This window comes from Gopherus flavomarginatus, chromosome 1, assembly GCF_025201925.1.
Source record: "Gopherus flavomarginatus isolate rGopFla2 chromosome 1, rGopFla2.mat.asm, whole genome shotgun sequence".
NCBI classification, from domain to species: Eukaryota; Metazoa; Chordata; order Testudines; family Testudinidae; genus Gopherus; species Gopherus flavomarginatus.
In genome coordinates this window covers 187161901-187181701 of record NC_066617.1, presented here as the reverse complement: position 1 = coordinate 187181701, position 19801 = coordinate 187161901, and the positions used below count along the sequence as shown (strand labels likewise).

The following is a 19801-nucleotide window of genomic DNA, read 5'->3' as shown; positions in this document are numbered from 1 at the left end:
GTGGACTTTTGTCTTCAGCTCATTTTAGAAGTTAGCATGCTTTCAGAGATGTAATGGTTTACCCCATTAGAGCTGCTAAAATATTCACGAAGCACTCAGTATTTCTTTCTTTATGATTATCAGAAGTTATTATACAAAAGTCTAAGGGCCTGATCCTTTTGCCTTCAGTGGAATAATCAAGTATATTGATATAAATCATATCATAATCAGACTCTAAACATGAGTTTTGAGGAAAACAAGAAACCTTACCAGACAAGATGCTGTATTTGAGAACATTTTTAATAAATAATGTGACAAAAATTACTTTTCTGATTATTGGTTCCTCAGTATGCAAAATTATGGCTAAAATATGAGGTTTCTTACATGAGCATAATGAAAACATTAATCACATGGATTGTTCCCTTAGTACTGCACATCCTTTCTATGTAACCATTTTTTAAAAAATTAGCTAAATGAAAATTTTCAGTCCTCAGTAAACACCAAAACACTCTTTTTTTCTTCCATTGGGGCTAGTCCTGATAGCTGTTCATAAACAAACACACAATTTTCCATTAGCACCAATGACAAAGAACTCATATAATTACAGAAAAGATAATAAAATCTACAGAGAGAGGACATGATTTGGCAAAATTCAACACAACTAATGCCTCTATTTCAGCATTTATGAAAATCTACTGTTGAGATAGGCCACAGTAAACTTGAGAATGTTCCACAAGTCCAGGAAAAGTGAGAACTGTTTTGTTTATGGCCCACATGTAGGTATGTTACTTTACCATCTGTCATCATTCAAATATTCCAAATACAAACATAAAGCATTAACAAAAAGATGAAAACAAGTCCCAAACAAATGCTTTTTAACATTTTTCAATAAGACAAAAAAGGTTAATAGTTACAATGGTTTACAAATAAAGTTTAGTGATTGTGCTTTTAAAACCAAAAAAAAAAAAAAAAAAAGCAGTGCATTACAAAACAAAACAAAAGAAACCCCAAGATAAAACAAAACATCTTTTAAGTGGCACTTCTTTAAGGTGAATTGATACTACAAGTAGAGGTCTGAGATTTGGGCCAGTCACAATAACTATGTCCTTACCCAATTATTATTAAAAATGTCCATTATTTTACTTGCTTATGAATCATTTAAGTTGAAAATTAGAACAAGTTTCTAATAGGCTTATTCATGCCAGGACTAGACCACCAGAGTTCCTACTGGCTTGGCTCCTGCCTATCCCAAAGGACATTTTCAATAAGAATGTACTTGAATGATGAAAATAGGGAAGACAAATTAAAGTACCACAGGGGCTTTAAAATGAGTATATATTTACAAGATGAGCCACCCCGCCCCAAATTGCTTCTAGTTGCATTTTAAAATGTAATTCTTTTGCTGCTGCAAAGGGTAATTGAGAAACTGGCACGAAATAAAAGGAACAGTCCATTTTGAAAATGCAAATTACCCTTTGCACTAACTGCAGGCTAGAGTAAAGCCACTACATTAGAAGAACCCTTTGCATAAATTTCACTTTATGCAACTTAGTATTTTTAATCAATGCTATATTACATGGAAGATTATCAACTGATTCGGTGCTGTATCAACTGGCTTGGTGCTGCCTGCAGGGTGAAAACTAAGAATCCCTGGTTTTGGCACCCTCTGCTGTCCAAATCCTGAAGTGCCAGTTGGCATCCACACCAGGAAGAGCAGGTTACCTGCCTTTTGGGCAGAAAGAAGGTGAGATACTTAGCGTTATGCAATAGTCAGGGGCTGTTCATAATGAAAAGGGGTTAAAAAGAAATAAAAATAAAGACCAGCGTTTTGATGGCATGAATAAAAATGAAAGTTTGTACACTCTGATTGCACTGAACATTATTTCTGGCGTCAAACATCATCAGACTCGAGGCATCTTAAGTGATATTTTTCTGATTAGATTTCAAAGCCTGTTACAGTACATCTCTCATCCTCTTCAGCTTTCGGTTTCCTGTAAGAAATCCAAAAAATGGCTAAGAGTTAGCTTGATTTTATTGTTTAAAGTATTTTCATTCTAGCCTTAGAGATTTTTACTTACAAATAACATATAACCATGCTATTATGCATGAATTTTAAGGCAAAGGCTGAATGTCGTTGACACTAGAGGACGACAACAAAATACATAATATGTCTTTAAGTATCTATTCAGTCTAATCTAGCACTAAAGACTCTAAGATATGTCATGAGAGAGTAGAGTTAAGGTTGTTTTGGGTGCCCTAACTCTGTATTTCTATATCTGAACATGTTTGTATTATTTTAAATTTAATCTTTATCTTGAATTTCCTGTGCTTATAATGCTTGATTTTGTGAATAACCACAACATACTCATATGTATTCTCAACCATATCTCTATTTTAACATAGCTTTTGTTTGGGAATAACAAAACAACAACAACAACAACATATAGAGAAGAGTAACAAAAAATGATTGGGGGTATGGAACAGCTTCTAAATGAAGAAAGCTAAAAAAGACTGCACCGGTTCAGCTTTGAAAAGAGACAACAAAGGTCTATAGAATCATGAATGGTGTGAAGAAACTAAGTGTTATTTGCCCCTTCACGTAACATAAGAACCTGGCATCATCCAATGAAATGAATAGGTAGCACATTTAAAACAAACAAAAAGTACTTCTTCACACAACATACAGCCAGTCATTGTCAGGGATGCTGTGAAGGCCATAACTATAACTGGGTTAAAAAAGAACTAGATAAGTTCATGGAGGATAGGTCCATCAATGGCTTTTAGTCAAGATAGTCAGGGAGGCAACCCCATTACCCAGGTGTCCCTGAGCCTCTTACTGCCAGATGCTGCGACTTGACAACAGGATGGATCACTTGATGTTCATTCCCTCTGATGCATCTGGCATTGGCAGAAGACAGGATACTGGGCTAGATGGACCATTGCTCTGACCAGTATGGCCATTCTTATGTGCTTATGTTTAATGAACAATTAAAATAATTTTCCTAGGTTAAATATTTCCACTTTTGAAACATGCTTTCCCCTTGCTATCTATCTAGGTCCACAAATCATTTGTCAGCGATAAAGGTCTATCCTATGCATTGCTATTAGTGTCATTGCCGTTACCTCTAATTCTTCTTCTTCTTCTCCTTGTTCATATGCTCCCAGTATTTGCATTTCTGCAGCATTTCTTCGGCCTATATTGGTTTGATCTGCCCTTTGTCTACCTCCCGATCCTCTTGATGACATAGAGCTGGAGGAACTGGGATCTCTTGGATTATTTGATGTTGGAAATGTAGGCCTACAATATGGTAAGATGTCCTCTGTGTAATGAAATATATACATTGTTATATACATTTATATGCGCTGATATACATACTTGATGTGTGCAATTTTCAAAAGGCCACTCAGAGATTTAGAGTGATGGCTGATAGCACTATGAACTGCATCACAATTGTTTCCATACCCGAGTAAAAAGTGTTATTGAAGAAAAGGTAATAGTGAGGTTAGAAATATGGAAATGAAGAGAAAGAAGCAACTGAAAGAGTGATCCATGATTCATGTCCACTTATGACATGAAACTTGTGATCCCTGCTCTATATTCCAGCAGAAAATGGAGAAATAAAGAAAACCTTTATAGCATATTTGTCAGGTATGACCTTGGAGGTGGAGGAGACAATTCATCCTTGATCTCTACTGGAGTTGTGGGTTCTCAGCACTTTTGAAAATTAGGTCCAGCGTATCTCGAGCTGAACATTTAAAAATGTAGGCACTCAAATTTAGTGGAAACTTTTGTAACTCTGGGACTATGTCACTTGGCTAGGGTCTAACAAACAGTAGCAGACTCAGTAATACACTTCAGGTCTCCTGTCTCCATATCCACTAGACCATTGTTTCCCATACGGTGTGTCCTGTCCCACCAGTGGATTGCGGAAAGGCACTAGAGGAGTCACCATGTCCAGGGTCAGATTAACCCATCATTGGGCCCTGGCCTAGGCAAATATACACTTCTCCTGGCCTGATGAGTATGGGAGGCCACGAGAGTTGGATAGCAGGACTGCCTTGCACTCACCCTGCGGGACTGGACCTAGCTCCCCGCTCTGGGCATTGTAATCTGGTGCACAGGGTTTCACCACAACTCAGGAGGCCAAGCCTGTGACCCTAGGTACTAGGACACAATGCCTGGAGCAGGGAATTGATCCCAGCCCCATGAGACAGAAACCACTGCTACTGGGTGATTGTGGGGCAGATACTCTCTCCAACCTCTCCTGCTCACACACTGTGTCCTCCTTTCCCGTCTGCTGGGGCGGAGGGTACATCTGTAAATGGTGGCTTACAAAAAAAGAAAAATTCAGTGAGTGGGTTGCCTTAATAAAAACTTTGGGAATCAGTGCAGTAGGCTTACACTACAGTCAACAGGATGTGCAGCTGCTAAGCACCTATGAAAATCAGGTCCTTTGGGTTGGTTTCAGGTTGGGCACAGAATAACAGACACACCCAAAATCAGCTGACACTTTGGAAAACTTTGGCCTTAAAATTCCTTATCCCTCATTTTTTATTTTGTTTTGAGATATATGGATGAAAAGCAGTATACCAGAGCTAAGTATTTTTATTAAGTAAATAATAATTAGAATCAGTAATAGATAGTGCAAACCTGAACGCTTCCATTCCTTTTATTGTCAGTAAATTTCAATTCCTTACCCAATCACACGTAGGCTGCCTCATGATTTTAGAGCTCAAGTGCATATCTATAAATCAGACACAGACATCTGCCCTAACATTTTAACTGTTTCCGAAGGTGAGACGTCCCTTAAATATTAACATTGTTTCCAATTTTACTGTCATCAGCAAATTTTGCCACCTGCTCTAAGCCATTAATACATAAACTGAAAAGCAACAGCCCCAGAACCAACCCCTGAAGTAACCCTCTAATGACTTCTCTTCATTGTGACCCACTGCCATTTACAGTGACCTCTTGCTTATGTGCCCATTTAACCAATTTACTGTCCAATTTCTATTCCCCTGTTTTGTATCCAGGCTAGCTAGCCTAAGAAAGAATCAAGCATTTGCTTGCTACTTTGCCCAAAGCTTTACTGAGGGCCAGACAGATACTGTCATATGAACTCCCTTTATCGATAGCCTTACTGACCTCCATAAAATAAGAGATTAGGTTGGTCTAGAATGATCCATTTTTTTGTAACATCATCATGGTTACTATTTGTAACCTGTGCATCTCCAACCCATTCTATTGGTCTAATTTTCATTATAGTGTTCTACTTTTTAAAGGGGACTGAAGCAAGACTACGTGGGTTTTTTAAATCTGGGTTGCACCTTTTTCCTTTATAAATGTGGAAATGTATAAATGAGGTAAAAATGACTCAATCTTCAATTCACCAGTACTATTGCTAAATATTTGGGTTACCTGAGTCTCACTAAATTCCTTTAATAACCTGGGGTAGAGGCAGGAGGAGTTCATACAAGTTACAAATGTCCATAAGGCATTTCAAGAATGTCTCTCCAGGTGTGGCTGCAACATATAAGGTATGCACATACAGGCCTGTGCATATAAGGACCATACAATAGTGAAAGGAATATATTATTTTCACAAGACTGAGTTCACAATATTGCCTACTTGATGCACAGCAATGCAATCTGTTTTTACTTTGTAATGCAGTATAATTTAAGGCTTTTCATTTTCAGTTTTATTTATTTTTATCAGAAGTTTCCCAAGTTTTACAAAAGTCATTATTTGGAAGGGAGAGGGGAAGGGGAAAAGTTGGGGGTTTTTTTGTTTGTGTTTGTGTGTGTGGGGGAGGTTGTTTTACTGATTTTTTTCTGCTACATATTGGAAGCACCTGGTTCCCCACTCCAGAAGGAGAGATGGTGGCCCAGTAACCAGGGCCTTCCGCCCTCCAATATTAACCCCAATAATCACCGAGAAAAGTGAAGGGTTTTTTGCATCTATATTCACTTATTAAATTGCTTGTGTATGCATGCATAGCTCTTTGTGTCTCCAGTGCACATCTTCACCAGGAGCACTTGTACTGATCCTACTGTAAGTATGGGGCATTTTAGGACTAGGACAGCTTCTGATAGGCAGTAACAGTCAACCTAAGCAACGCAGTGTCTTCACTGATACTGTGTAAACCTAATTACGTCAACCATGACTCTATGCCATACAGGGAAGTGGTGTTACAACATTGGCATAGAGAGGCACTGATGTCAGCAGAAGCCATATTTAAGTGAAGACACTTCCAAAGGTAGTTAGATGCAAGGCAAGTTATGTCAACCTAACCCCACAGTGTAGCACGGGTGCTAGAACAGTTTGTATAGTGGGGGTGCTGAGAGCCATTAACCCAAACTGTAAACCCTGCATATGATGGAAACCACTTCAAGTCAGGGGATGTGGCAGCACCCCCAGTTCCAGCACCTATATAGTGTAGACTGAGCCTAACTTCTCAAGTCTGCTGTGAATTTAATCAGGAGATCTGTGGACCAGATCCTCCTGCTTAGCTACGGTATATATTTCATTAAACTCAATGCATGTCAAAATCACCTTGGAGAAGATGAGTTTTTGCTGGTGTGCCTTCTCGCTTTGCTGCTTTGTTTCCTCGCAGTTTCCCATCATTTTGCTGTTCCTGCAGTTCTCTGCGCTCTCCTGAATTTGTCCGCACATCAGAATGCTGTCTGCCATCTGCCCCTTCCCTCCCTTTGTAGCTTGCTCCTTTTCTTTCCGTGGACCTGTCTGTTCTCGGTTCTATAGAGGCGAGTTTTGGCAACATGACAGGTCGCACCTCCAGCTGTGACTTGGACTGGGCAGTAGGAGATTTAATAGCAGGAGGTGGCACTGGAGGGGGTGGCAGGTCTACAAAGTAAAAAAAAATAAAATAAAAAAAAAGACATCAGGCATTAACAAAATTAAGGAATAATATTTTACTTCCACTGTGGTAACTCATTATATTTTTACGTCAATTTCCTCACAAAAGAAAATCATTCACTTAGAATTAAGGTTGCTCAAGTGTACAGCCAACCCAATCATTAAAACATCAAGAATTAGACTTTCCCCCTCGAATCACAAGATGAACTTAGAAATCATTATTTAAAAAACAACACATTTATTGTGTTCAAATTTTGCCTTCTGCTTTTTGAGTCTGTGGGAGGAAGTGGCCACCCTGTGATAATTTCCAGTTCTAAATTCAATCCTAAATGTAGCAAAAATGAAGGCTTCCCAACTGCCTGCTCAGAGAGGAGCTTCACCTATTCTTTCCTATCCCAGAGGTGAGAGAGCTCATTCTCATTCCTCTCCTTTGGCTTCTTTATCACTGTCTGCTGTGCCCCCATTTCCCTTCATCCTCATAGCCCCTGAACTCGTCAGCCTCCCTCTTGCACACCATACTTCTCTCCTTCTCAGTTTTCAGTGCAGCCCCATACATCCCTGTCTTCCCTTCAGTCTCCTCCAACTCCCCCTCTGCATCCTCCTGCTCCACAATCCTCAGCATCCCTCTGAGTCTGCCTTGCTCCCACATCTCCATACAACTCCTTCTGCCTATCTCTGTATCTCCTTCTTAGTTCTACCCCTTCTCAGTCTCTCTTCTGCTTCTTATCTTCTCCTGTCTCCTCACACTTTTCTATAAGGCTCCCTAACCATAGGACTGCAGCCATTTTCCTTCATGGCAGCTTGGCTTCAATCCCATGGAAAACAATGAGTGCTGGTGGTCTCCTTTAGTATGGGCTTGTCTACACAAACAATTAGCTCATGGCATGCTGGGGTGTGGGTCTACTTTGCAATAGTCTGTCATGGAGTAACAATTCACATTTGTTAATGAACATTAATTTAGTCCTCTTTGAAATGAGACCAATCAAAGTGCATTAATAAATTGTTAATATGCATCAGCAAGGGTCCATGTGAACAGTTACTATATAGCAAGATAATTCGCACTCCAGCTTGCTGCAAACTAAATGTTTGTGTAGAAAAGCCACAGGGACAGCCTCACTTTCACATGTTAACATAGTTGCCAATTTGCCTTATTTCAGCCCTATGCAAAGTCATGGGTGGCCATTTTGAATAAGAGAAAACCTGCAAAATGGAAGGCAGCAATAGAGAGCATGTGGAAGTTGAAAAAAATCAGGATATCATAAGCAAAGCAAAACTGTGAATAAAGGCAACACTCACCCATCAGAGTCCCCATCTCCCTATCCTACCAACACATTTAAACTCTCATTCACAAACTCACTTTCAGATTAACAATACTATTGCTCTCAGATATATTTCACGCATAGCAAAGTATTACAATCACTGCTCTTGACTGTATGCTAGGATAAAATACTACTTACCTTCCAAGGGGCTGAACTACATTTTCTGTGGAAACAATAACTGTGAATGTCATGTAATAGCAGACATCTCTCAGAAAGAGACTAAATTTGCTAAATTATTGACTTCTAAAAGAGACCTTATAGCTTCTGTGGGAGTTCCATGTTGAATTATTGTAATAAATATTGGTAATGTCACTAGATTTTATGAAAACAACACAGGCCAAAATGTTCAGTAGTTGGTGTTTAATAATAGAGTCCAAAGTCCATGCACACCACATCTCCCTAAACATTCCGAGCTTCCACAAATCCTACTGATTTTCGTGGGAGCTAGAAGTGCTTGCCACCTCTGAAAATCAGTCCACTTTTATTTTGGCTCCCAATCGTGGACTTAGGAGCCTGACTATCATCACTCAATTTTTAAAAGTTTGGATATGCTCCTTGTGGATATTTATCTTCCTTGTTGAGGTCCCTCCAAGAGAAGAGCAGGCTTTTGCTACAGTTGTTCAGGGCCTGAAATGTACTCAGTTCTTCAGGATGGATATGGCTATTATAAGAGAAACGTTGCTGATGGCTGCACCCAAAGGCTAATCTATAAGTACTAATCGTTCTGTTATTTTTCAGAATTATAGAATGGCTCACCCAATGTCTAATAAATTAAATATATTCAGTCCTAGTCTTTGTGGGCACGCCATATACAACCTTTTGCAACCTCCTTATTTTGAAATGTTCCCAATTAATATCAATACAAAGATAAGGGTGCAAACAAACCAACTTAGTTTTTAGGTTCAAGACTCTAGGTCGGTTACAGAAAATTTATTTAGTAGAGGACTGCTAGATGATCCTTTGAATGATACAATTAAACTTTATTCAAAAGACAAATGATTACTTTAGCAAATAGGCATACAATTATCTCTTACACTACAATTATACATACACTCAAAGATAAAATAGTGTATTAATGGATGATCAGTCCACGGACAATAGAATGAAGTACAGCCTTATAATCGTAGCTCCTAACTGTACCCTTCTGATGTTAATTAGAACTCTTCTGCAATTTACCAAGGCTACTCCTTTTCTAATCTATTATAATACTAATTAACATTAAACTGCACCTTACCATAATTATATTTCCACCCCTTCCTTATTCATTCTTTACATTACACTTTATTTAAATAAACATCTGCACTAACGTCCTTCCCAGGCTATCAATATAGATAGTATTTTAATCAAACATTCACAATCTTCAAAAACACTCATTAAAAACTTTGCTCAAACCAGTTATAATCAAAATATAACAGCAACATAACCCTGGGTCATGTCTTTGCTAACTTTAATTTTTCCACTTTACTGACTCCAACTTATCTCAGACTTCCTCATATTAGCAACTTCAATTTTCTATACTCCTGGAAAATTAGGCTAACTTAGGCCCAAAACCTAATTTCTGCTTAATTCTTAACCTAAAACATCCAACAGGCTACACACAGCATATATACAATTAATTCATACAAGGAAACATGATGCTAACCTGAAAGACATGGGTATGTAAAACAGCTTTTGTATTAGAAGCAAGGAGTCCTGTGGCACCTTATAGACTAACAGACGTTTTGGAGCATGAGCTTTCGTGGGTGAATACCCACTTCGTCGGATGGATGTAGTGGAAATTTCCAGGGGCAGGTGTGTGTGTATATATATATATATATATATATATATGCAAGCAAGAAGCAGGCTAGAGATAACGAGGTTAGTTCAATCAGGCTTCCTGCACTATTTCAGTAGGTTGCATTATAGAACCTTAGGGTTAGAAGGGACTACAATGGTCGTCTAGTCTAATCCCATGCCAAGATGCAGGGTTTGTTGTTTCTAAACCATCTAAGACAGGTGGCTGTCCAACCTCCTTTTGAAAACCTCCTGTGAAGGAGATTCCCTGTTCCATTGTCCTACTGTTCTTATTTTTCTGGAGTTTTTTCTTGAGATTTAATCTAAATCTATTATGATGTAGTTTGAATCCATTGCTTCTTGTCCTGGTCTCTGTGGCAAGAAAGAACAACTTTTCTCCATCCTTTTTATGGCATCCTTTCGAGTATTTGAAGACCGCTATCATCCCCCCTCCACATCTGCTCTTTTCCAAACTAAGCATACTCAGCAGTTCCTTCAGCCTTTGTTCATATGGCTTGCATTCCATTCCTTTCATCATCTTTGTCACTCTCCTCTTGATCCTTTCCAGTTTCTCTACATCCTTTCTATACATTGGTAACCAAAATTGGACACATTACTACAGCTGAGGCCTAAGTAGTCCTGAGTAAAGCAGTACTATCCCCTCACATGACTTGCATGCTATCACTCTGTTAATGCAGCCTAAAATTGCATTTGCTTTTTTTGAAACAGCATTGCATTGCTGATTCATGTTGAGTTTGTGATCCACTACAACTCCCAGATCCTTCTCAGCGATGCTGCTGCCAAGCCAGTTGTCCCCAATTTTCTATTTGTTACATTTTGTTTTTCTTCCCTAAATGTAGTACTTTACATTTGTCTTTGCTGAATTTCATTCTGTTGTGTATAGCCCAGTTTGCCAGTTTATCAAGATCCCTCTGAATTTTAGCTCTATTCTCCAACTCCTCCTAGCTTTGTGGCATCTGCATTTTTGATCAGATCTTCTTCTTGTAGGTATGCATTATGTAAATATGACACAAATTCTTCAAACCATTAAGTACTTTCTGCAAGACATTTCAGAGATGTTTGAAAACAGTTGACAGCTAAACAAAGTACTGAAGAAGTCGGTAACAACTGAGGCTCCTCGGCACAGTCATAGAATTGAAGCCCCAAAACCTAACATAAAGACTAATGAGACTGGCCCATTGAAAATAGTTTTATAACTTTTCTCTTTCATTTAGCTTGTGCTGCAGTTTCAAATGTATACCAACACGCAACAATAACTATTTATAAGGTGCTTATATGCTATTTTTTTCTGTTCTGCATTAATACTTAACATTTTTAAAAACAGAAGGGGAAAGCTATCAGTCAGTTATAACAGTACACAACTGTATTATAAAAAGGTGAAGGAAAATTTTAAAAAGCTCACATATGGTAACTAAGATACAAGGCTGCTTTGGATCAAGGCTACAGGAAACAAATCATAGGCATACATTAAGTAAATAGGTGAAGAAAATGTGCATGTGAGAGGTGTAAATGATAGTCCTGAGTCAGTAATGCATTCATCCCAAGTGCATCTATTACAGAATGAAGACCACTGAACATTTTAAAATCCCTGCTTCAGCAATTTGCAAGGAAATGCATTCATTCTCACTATTTCCTCTGAGACGAGCTGAGAGAGCTTTCAAAATCTCAGAGCAGCTGCACTTTTCAGTTATCACCGCTGTACATTCAGATAGTTCAAGGTGTATTTGTGCAGGTGTATATTTGAACTGAAAACTGACTAAACTGGTACAACAAAAATAAGAAGATGAGTTCAAAATGGGTAAAAACTGGAATATAAGCAGGGCTTAAATTCATCCGGAGCTGGCTAGAAAGGAGCTCTGATAAATATTTTCAAATCCACAGTAGCCCTGATGTGCCCCGCAGGGCAGAAGCCATGAGCTCCAGCACCCCACAGTGAAGCCCAGAGCTGAAGGGGGTGGGGGATTTTGGGAAATAATTTCTGAGAATTTAAGCCCTGAGTATAAGTAAATGGAATGATGAAACATATTCCTGGCATTAGCAACCTGAACGCTGTCCTATGGGGGCCACTGAAGATTCCCTCTCAGGAGCATTGCAGGGGTGTCCAAAGCTGAGGGAAAGGGTGGAATGGTGCATGAAGCTCTACTTGAGCCTTAGCTGGCATAGTGGTCTGTGTGGAACCACTGCAGCAGGGCTAACACACAGCAGTCCTTCACCTGCTTTAAGTTATGCTCGGGTTCATTTCAGTCATCAGCTGGCCCAGAATCAAGGGAGTAGAAAGGTGGTTCAAGCTACATTTCCTAATTTTGGAAAACTGAGTACTTCAGGTAAAAGAAACCACTAATGCCCATCAGCCTTGCCACGCACTGGTGGTAAAGACCTGTCCATCTTAATTTATACAGCTTTCAAGCACCCTCCAGGGGCAAGTCTCACACTTTGGGAAATCTTTCCTTCTGTTCCCCTTATTTGCAACAACTATAAACTAGGAATCTTTGTAAATTCAATCTTTTTTCTTCTCCCTGCCATAACATTGGGAATTTTGTGGGCATCAGGTTTGGAAAGCAGTTGGAATTATTTGAATATGGGCTGCTCTTGTAAATGTCTTCATCGGTGTCTTCTGACCTCTCAACCATTTTTAGACATATCTTATGAAATGACACTTCTTCCCTCAGACTGAAAGAATAGCCTGTCAAGTAACCTGAATTCTTACATTGTCTGGAAACAGGAATATACTGGTAAGTAGCTGCATCAAAGTCTTTTTACTTAATGAGAGAGAGCCAATTTATTAGACAAAAGGGTAAGAAAGAAATGTGATCTTATGGCAGTGAATCTGATTTATCTTTCTGAGGGGACTGTAAATACAGAAAAGTCTTTTTGGTAGCCCAGACAAAAGGCAGATTAAGGTTTCGTGGAGCCCTGGGCCAGAGCAAGTGTGGGGGAGTGTCCCCTCCCCAACTCTTCTGCCTACAGCCCTGGCCCCACAGCCCCACACTTTTCTGCCCTTTCCCTGGGGCCTACCCTTGTTCCACCCAGGAAACCCCCATTCTTCACCCCCACTGTAGCCCCACAACCCCTTTTGCTCCTTTCTGCCCCCCCCCATGCAACCGCAAGACTGTATGGAGAATCTCTATCCACCCGCCATGGCCTCGGAGCCGCAGCAGGGAGTGAAAGATCCTCCAGTCCCAGGGCTGCAGCGGGGGTATGGGTGCTGGGGCTTCTCCTGCTACCCCATGCGCTTCTGCGGGGGACCAGGGTCAGGGCACTGGGGCTTCTCCTGCCCCACCTGCCTGGCGCTTCTGCCAGAGAGTGAGTTGAATGAAGGGGCTTCCCTTGCCATACTGCAGCTTCTGCTGGGAATATGGGCTGCTGGGTGGGCTTCCATCGTCCCACGGCTGCTGCTGGGATCAGGGGTTGCTACCATAGACCGGGGCTGGGGCACTGAGTAGCCACTGGCGGCGGTGGATTTTTTCTGGGGACCCCTCAGTTGGGCAGAGGTCCTGTTAGGCCAGTGGATAATCTGTCACTGACCGAGACGGTGCAATTTTTCCTGGAAAGCAATTACAATGGTTTTTGCCAACCAATCAAAGAACTAGTCTTGATAATCCAACAGAAATAGTCCCTTGATAACCTTACATTTTTGAAGATTGTTAGCTTTTCTATCTTTTGTCTAATTTCAAAACAACCCTACTCCCTACACAAAATCATCGGTAATTTCAGAAATCAGTCAGTGAAACATAACTTTAAATAAAAACTTCTTTCCCCCCGAAACCTAACCATTTACAAGTTAGAGTGGGCAATGATTAAAATCATTATTTAGGTAGCATTAAGGCATGATAATGGAAGAAAAAACACATCCTTATGAAAAACTTTTGTAAAATTGCATTAATACAACAATAACTACAGAAAAAGTGATAGTCTCTTCAGAGAGAGCTTTGTCATACCCTACTATAAAAATCTTCATTATAACATAGTGTTCCTTGCTGAGAAGGATTCTTTAAAAAAGAAAAAGGAAACTTTTCAGAGGTCAACACTATTACACTCCTGTGGTGTTTATTTAACAGCTCAAATCACAGAGAAAATCAAAACTCAATCTACCTCCTCTAGTACAAACTGTTATGTTTCGTTATTAAAAAGAAAATGAAGGCCTCCATAGCAAGAAATAAAAAAAAATTAACAACAGAGTGACATCAGACCAATATAAAGAATTCAGAGGTACCTGGTAAAGGTCAGCTGCTCTCAACTGTTTCATTTGTGTCTGCATATCAGTGTTGTATTGTGGCTCACTTAAGACAAACAATTAACAGATGCCATTTTATAACATATTCTACTGGGAAAATCTTCCATATGTGCCTTTTGAAAAGGGTGATTATAATTTTCAATAAGAATATAAATGAGAGTATAATAATAATAATCATGGGGAAACAATTGCTGGGAAAATAATCAATCCACTAAGCCAGTTTTGTACTAAAGTGGAGAAACTGAAAATAAATATAAAAAAGATCAATCATAAGTAACGATGAATGAAATATTATTAGGAATCATCTCTAAAAAAATTAAACATATAAAGTCTAAGTTATCTACTATCGTATCTCAGTAAAAAACAACAGTTGACAGTTAAAGATCGTGATGTGTGTTTTCTCTAAAATATACCAGGCCAGATTTTCTGAACTGCACATACAAATATGCATACAAAACTGCAGTCTTAGGCCTTGCTTCTGAAAAGTTTGAAGTGCATGAGTAATTTTATGCATGTGAGCAACCCAATTCCAGGTATTACTCATGTAAGTAAAGTTCCTCACCTGCTTAACTCTTTTCAGATGCAGGTTCTAAATTGCATGAACAATAATTGAGTGAAGGCATTTACAAAATCCCAGTATAATATACAAAGAAGTTTTTTTTTCCCCAGTGTGTATGTTTATATAATTATAACTTACACATAGTAAAAGCTTTTCATCTCACAAAAAATGTCTCAGTTTTAAGGTCAGTATTCCCAGATGCCTCAGGATAGAAGCAGATGCTGTGTCCTATTGCAAAGATGCTTTATCCTGGAATGTCACAGGAAACTGGATGTTCAAATCATAACATCATTTTATAGAAAAAAGGATTTTTGGTCATTTGCAGAAGTTGCAAAAAATGTATTTAGCTATAATTTTTCTTTCTTTCTGAAATTGCACAGTTTAGACATTTTGTATCATCAAGGCAGAGACACACAACAATACAGATGGGGCTACAGTGGGGAGAGTCAGAAACATTTTGGAATTGTTTTTCATGTCAATATTTGGCAGAACCACCTTTCCACTTGTGAGAAATATTGCTTTAATAACCTCATCATTTATTGTGGGTGCAAATGACAACACTGAGCTATTGACCTATGTTTCAGATAGTTAGCTAGCTACCATTTGTGCCTACATCAAATGTGGGAGCAAGAATGGAGGCTGGATTTAAAAATCAGGCATCATATGTTGATACTGTCAACGCCATAATCTGTATAGAAAATCCCAAAGACTATAACTCATTTCAGAAGATTTTCACTTTGTTTACCTAAATGCTTAGAAGTCTGAGGGCTTCTAATTAGTGATAAATCAAATCAAAACAACGATTCAAAAGAGGCTTGCAAATGTATAATTTATGACAACTAAGGCGCAGAAAATATTTTTTTAGACTTGATTTCTTAAATAAAGTATGTAAATAGGTCAGAGGAGGTTGGGTAGGGGAGAAATGCATAGGTTTTAGTAATACGCTTGCTTGTATTTAACTCTCTGATAGACTAGACAAAGAACAATTAAATATTCATACATTTACTCCTTACCATCCTCTCTCAACAAAAGATTTTTAGCAACAAATATGGAGAACATTTCAGTCTGGACAACTGTCAATGAACAGAACAACAGAGCTGAAAGCCTGTTCTACATTCAGCAGAAACTGATCTGAACTAATATCAGCCAAGGATATAATATTGTCATTACATTATCATGGGTTTGTGCAATCTTATACAATGCACAGTAAACTAAACAAAAAAAAATCCTGTATTTAAAAATAAGCAATGGAAAGCAAACATATCTCCTTTCATTGCTGCACTATGAATAAAAGCTCTCTGAAATAATAATAATCTACTTCATAAACCATGCCATAAGAAAGAAAACAAAACCAGAATTTCTATAGCATATGCATATAATGCGGCTGACAACATTCTTGGCAATGTCAACCAATCATTTGACGCTTGAATTTGCTTCCACATTTTTTATCATCCAGCTATGTAAATCCTTCATATCACAGATATTTCATAAAACTGCTAGCAAATATTTATTGAGCTAATGTAGTCAAGTAATTTGGGAATAGTGAGAAATGCTTCTATGCTACATAAGAAATAGCTGTTTGTGAATGTGGGTTTTATTGAAAAGATAGAGAAACTGATTAAATAATTTATCTCTTCTCCCTTTTAGTATTTAACAGCTCCAACCAGTGATAAAAGTCCAGGTTCAGACCATTAGTTTTTTTCCACTGTAAACTGGGCTGCTCACTCATTATGGGAAAAACTAGAAGCTTCTCTAGTAGTAAGCACTGCTTTATAAAGAGAAATAAATCACACTATGACACCAAACCAACAGAAGAAACTAAGAGGTACCTTGAAAGGTCAACTGTGCTCAATTGTTTCTTTCATGTCTACATATCACTATTATCCACTTAAGGAAAATAATTAGTAGATATTATATTATAGCTTACTCGAAAGGACCAGCTTCTATATATGCCTATTAAAATGAGTGATTATAGTTTATGTAAGGCTTAAAATATAGCTATGCAAATTGTTTGGGGTAAAAAATAATAATAAAACACAACTAAACGGGGTTTTATTAGCATTGCAGAAAATAGAACTCCCTACTGTCTGACCAACCACAATGTATAGCAAATTAATTATAACACATAGGTTACCAGAAAATCATGTCTAATTAAAAAGCATGCTGAAATAGGCATCTGCTGTAGCATACAGAACAAATATTGATCACAACTGTCAAATCTGTTACAATTTTTAACCACAGTGCTGTATGGTCTAACTTGGTATAATTACTTTTACAAAATACACCAAATACAGGTCCACCACTTATTTATTCCTGTGCTAGAGGGAAAGAAATGGTCACATAAAATTCCAGTCTAGATTTTCTTTCTGACGTTCTAGCTACTATAGATGTGATTATATCAAGGTCTGATGTTTAGCCAATTTTTCAGTTAAGAGCATTCTCTTCAAGATAATAAAAGCTGATAAAATGTCCATAAAATCTTGTAAAATGCCATTACAGAGGTCCCATAAATGTAAAATTGCTAGTATAGTTTTGGGATTTACACCCTGCGTTGTCCCTTTCACAGAAGCAAACGCAGAAAACCACTGTAAATAACCTCTTGAAATCAGATAATATTCTGACAGCTCAGTTTCACTGACAAAAGGAACCTGGGCAGAAGCCAAGAGGCCCAGGTGCTCTGTGTCATGCCAGTATTTAATGCAGTCTAATATCAGATGGATGCTAGTGAGAGAAAATACTCAGAATAAAGTCAGATAATAGCACGGACAACCACTCATTGCAAAATTACTTCTGCTCATCATGCTGTGAGCTTTGTATTAAATTTTTCTGTCAAGTGGTAGGAATCACAGGGAGAAGTGGCTCAAAAACCCCTTCTTGTAACCCTGGATAAGGATCTATAATATTAGGCTTTCATATGATAATAGCAAATGATGCCCCTCTTTGAAAAATTTCTGACTGGTAATGAAAGTCCTAATCAGATTGTTGTTGCTGTGAACCAGGAGGTGGGGAATGATGCCTCTGACACTCCTTCGTTCCCCTCCTCCTTTAGCAAATTTAGCAAACTTGACAAGATGGGTAAGTCTTCAAGAATTTATCTTACATGAATTTCCACAAAGCCCTTGAGTTGTTTATAAAAACTGGAAGGCAGTGGTTTAATAAAAGCTGGGCCACCTGAGGCATTTTCATTAAAGGCTTTCTCTAGACAACATCACAATGTTTGCATTATCCTCCTATACTCTCCAAAGAATACAAGCATTACCTTTTCAGCAGGAGTCGATATTGTGTGTGAAGGCATGAGAGAAGATGATTACATTTTGCCTTTTGGTGCACAAAGTAACTAACAATACTCGCATTCAGATTAAAATTCGGCTATTTTGTTGGTTACCATCTGAATGCTAAATTGTTTCTGTGCGAAAAAACTGACACTTTGGAGGAGTTATTGTTCCATTATTTTAATGAAAATTTTAATCCCAGGCACACATTATTTTCAACTATTGTACCTATATGTGCTACCTTTTCTCTTAAATAATGGCAGCAATTAGCCTATTAGGACACTACAGAAAACAGGTGCAGGGGAGGCGTCCATAAAGGCGTCCAGTATGAAAATTTAAAATGATTAATTTGCTCAACATATTTAGCAATAGCAAACACAAACCACTGATTTTTTTTTAAAAACATAATGTTATCTCTGAGGAAAACCTTTACACACTCAGCATACATCTAGAGCGGTTCATTTCATCTGTTTCAGTGGACTTACCATCTGTGTAGACTTCTCTGCGCAGATGTCCTGGCTGGTGTTTTTGCTTTTTGGCAGGTCGGATCTTTTGTATTACAACAGCACTCATGTTGCTGTCAGTAGACACAGGGCTGGTGGGTCTAGGGCAGTGTGATGCATGAAAATGTCTACGGCCTGAAAAAAATAATTACAGACAACCGAACGTTGTTATTTTTCTCTCCAAAATAAGATATTATATTCCTTCTCTTTTTAAAATAAGACTCACATGCAGCCATTCTAAAACTGAAGTTATTTAATTATAATATTACATTAATCTAAATCTTGCAATATCCTTATTGGTGATATGGTTTACAGGATATCTTTAACAATTGAAGAGAGACATTAATTTTCAAATCAACAAACAAACTGACTTAGTTTCCCAGAAATTATGCAACTGGTTTGTTTCTAGTAGGTCTCCCTGCAGGAATCTGAACTCTGTGACCAAGCAGGAACAGAGTACTTTATCAGCCCAATAGCTTGCAATGTCCATCAACAACAAAATGCATCACTTTCACAATGGGCTTCATTTCCTCTGGCATGGAAAATGCACAGGTTTACTCAAATGTACCATGGTAGAACAATGAGAAGGACCTAGTTACAAATGTATACTGCGCTGCACTGCTTGACTCATTAAGAATAAAGTTCTGTTTGTGAAGTACACCAAATTGTTCCTAGATACAAAATATGACAAATCCCCACCCCAGTCTGGAAGGGGTTAAATAAGGCTGAGAAGGAATTTTGTGGCCTAATTCAGTGCTTCTCAAAGTCGGGAAGCCACTTATTCAGGGAAAGCCCCTGGCAGTCCCGGCTGGTTTGTTTACCTGTCGCGTCCGCAGGTTCGCCCAATCGCGGCTCCCACTAGCTGTGGTTCGCAGTTCTAGGCCAATGGAAGCAGCGGCCAGCACATCCTTCAGCCTGGAGTGGCAAACTGCAGCAAGTGGGAATGCCAGGGCCTTTCACTGAACAAGTGGCTTCTCGACTTTGAGAAGCACTGAATTAGGCCACAAAATTCCTTCTCAGCCTTCTTAACCCTTCCAGGCTGGTGTGGGGATTTGCCAGGAAGAGAAGGCAGGGCATGGGGTAGGAGGTGGAAAGGAGGCATCAGACCTGAAATCAGCTAATCCTCAAACCAACCAGGAGGTGACCCACCAGAAGTCCCTGTGACACCCTGATTTGCATTTCCTAATACTTTGTTTGTACATGAGCAGTGTCACATCTCTAGTGTCTGTATTTAGAAAAATGCAAAAACAAAACAAAAACCCCAATT

The 19801-nt window shown here is 38.7% G+C and overlaps 1 protein-coding gene across 1 annotated transcript in view; it reads right to left on the bottom strand.

The window, feature by feature from the left end:
* Positions 1-261: 261 nt before the first annotated feature.
* ROBO1 (roundabout guidance receptor 1) overlaps positions 262-19801 on the bottom strand; it is a 1059329-nt gene continuing 1039789 nt past the window's right edge. Inside the window, exons 28-31 of the mRNA XM_050962791.1 lie at positions 18517-18669; positions 6533-6841; positions 3103-3299; positions 262-1970 (exon numbers count right to left, since the gene is read on the bottom strand). Coding sequence (XP_050818748.1) covers positions 1956-1970; positions 3103-3299; positions 6533-6841; positions 18517-18669 — 674 coding nt within the window. The 3' untranslated portion in view covers positions 262-1955. The remainder of the gene's footprint in view (positions 1971-3102; positions 3300-6532; positions 6842-18516; positions 18670-19801) is intronic.